At 30.9% G+C, this 2,499-nt stretch overlaps 1 protein-coding gene across 1 annotated transcript; it reads left to right on the forward strand.

The window, feature by feature from the left end:
• Positions 1-291, forward strand: LY79DRAFT_471822 (ankyrin repeat-containing domain protein; the record flags this gene model as incomplete). Its single annotated transcript, XM_060553212.1, has 1 exon — positions 1-291. A coding segment is annotated over one exon (291 nt), but the record flags the coding sequence as incomplete, so codon positions are not given.
• Between the last annotated feature and the right edge of the window lie 2,208 nt (positions 292-2,499).

A 2,499-nucleotide genomic window follows, 5' to 3' on the forward strand; every position in this document is an offset into this window, starting at 1 on the left:
GGGGCGGATGCGAGTATCGGCAGCAACGATGGGTGGACGTCAATAGACTCGGCGTTAGAGAATGGCCATATCGACGTGGTCAAGCTGCTTCTCGACAAGGGAGCTGATGTTATGGCAGAGAACTATTACAGCATATTACCTCTTTCAGCGGTCTCTAGAAAAGGCCATACAAGCATTGTCAAGTTGTTGTTGTCGAGAGAATCAATCAAGACTGATAGTCAGGACTCTTTCGGCAAGAGATCGCTCTGGTGGGCTGGACAACGTGGCCACTCCGAAATTGTCAAGCTTTTAGTTGCTTGTCAAAGGGACAAAGACCTATCATCAGGTCACCATGAAGGGACTGTGGAGGCAGACTGGGCATCTCATGATACGCCATCTAGATGGTGCGCCATCTGCACTTTCGACATCTAGAAGAGCGGCATTTTCTATCAATGCAATTCTTGCTGTGGTGGAGACTTTTACATTTGTTGGGGTTGTTTTGATTTTGGCGGGCGCTGTCTGAAACCTTCGTATAACCTGATTCTAAGAGACTCATAAGGGGACGCCCAAGTCCTTACTTCTGTCATATATACACGACCATCAAAGTCCTTTCCGAGATAGCCATGGTCCGCTCAGCTCCACTATCGTCTTGAGCGCCCAAATCTCGAATAGTGTGAAGAGAATACTAAATTCGCACGCAGCTGTAGAATGGCTGACAGATCTTAATGTTGATTCCTAGCAAGATTGAGCTTGCGGCTAGAGTTAGGCCAGTATCTTTGGAAAGATACCTAAGAAACAGGCACCTAAATGTCGTGCGGTATATATGTTGAGCCAATCGGACATAATTAAGTTCACAAAATCGAGACTGCACATGCATATCACCTCAGGCTAAGAATATAGCATGTACTGTATTTATATACACCTAGTTTATTACGCCCTAGCTAAGCTATAAATAGGTCTTATAACTATGTAATATACCTCCTTATTAAGTGTTTACCCTAGTCTTAAATAAGCCTATATATAAAGTCTGTTTATGTCTATGTTAACCTTAATTAATACTCCTTCTGTTGTTTATAATCTCTTGTAGGGTTAGTAGTAGGTAATCTTAGAATTAATCCCTCTAGGTGTTTAGGTCCTATCCTTAGTAACTAAAGTAATCCCTATTGTTAGTATTACAAGGGTGTATAAAACTAAAAAGTAATAATAGTAGTATAAAACTTTATAGCTAAAAGGAAAGTTAGTACTACTAGTAATATAGACTATTTACTTATAAGTAGAAAAGGTAATAAAAAGATAGTTATTAATAATAGTAGTAATAGTAAAATTAATAAAGGTAATAAGTATAGTAGTAATAAGGGCTTATAGTCTAGTAAATAGTAAGAAAAAGTATTCTAAGATATAATGTTTTATTATAAAGTTAATAGTAATATTATTAACTATAGTTATTAGTATATATATAATAGAAAAGTATAGATCTTAAAGGGAATCTAGTACTATACTTATAGTAAGGCTATAGCTAGTAGCTTTGTTATTATTATTTAAGGGCTTTAATTAATAGTAGCTTTAATAGTAGTAGCTATAATATATAAAGAGGTAAAATAACTAATATAAAGAAGTATAAAGAAAAATAAAAAAGTAAAGTTATTAAAGTAAGGGTTAGTAATAGTAGTAGCTAAAAGTATAGTAGATTTAGCTAAATAAGTTAGTCTAGTATAGGCTAGTGTAGTAGGGTTAGGTAGTATAGTCCTAGGAATCATGTGGTAGTTAACTTAAGGGATAGATTAATAAAAAGGCCACCTGTGACCTACCTATTAAAAAAGGGATTCATAGACCTAAGAGGGGATTAGAAGGGATATAATAATATTAATATATAGTTGTTATTATTAGCCTTAATACTCTATATAGAAATATACTACAAGTTATTACTATACTTTTATTTATTTAGTAAGAATATACTTTTTTTATAATTACTTTGTTAATTTATACTATTATTTTAATTTCTTTATAGATTAGGTCTAAGAATTATAAGACCTATTAATTAATATATATATTATTATTATTAGATGTTATTATAGTGTAGGTAGTTTTTTTATATTTTACTATTTCTTTTTTCCTTTATTAGGTAGCCTAGATACTTTACCCTTTCTTAATAGTGCCTAAAAGTAAATCTACTTCTTTAGTATAGGTTTTTTATACTAGACTATAGATAGGCTCTCTTATATAGTTATAATAAATTTATAGTTAATAAAAATATAAATATAATATATTATTAATATTTAGTAATACTTCTACTTAATTAATAGTAGAACTAGTAAAAGATATAGTAGCTATATACTCTTATAGACTAATTTATAAAAAATAAAATAGACCTTAAAAGCCTTTCTTAAAGTAGTAAAAATACACTAAGATTTATTAAGTATATATATATTTCTTTTTAATTTTTAACCTCTCTTTTTATTTTATATTTCTTTTTCTTAATTATAGGTATATAAAATAGATTATTTAACTTATAAGATAATT

Source organism: Colletotrichum navitas (genome assembly GCF_030913465.1).
Source record: "Colletotrichum navitas strain CBS 125086 chromosome Unknown LY79scaffold_170, whole genome shotgun sequence".
Classification (NCBI taxonomy): Eukaryota; Fungi; Ascomycota; class Sordariomycetes; order Glomerellales; family Glomerellaceae; genus Colletotrichum; species Colletotrichum navitas.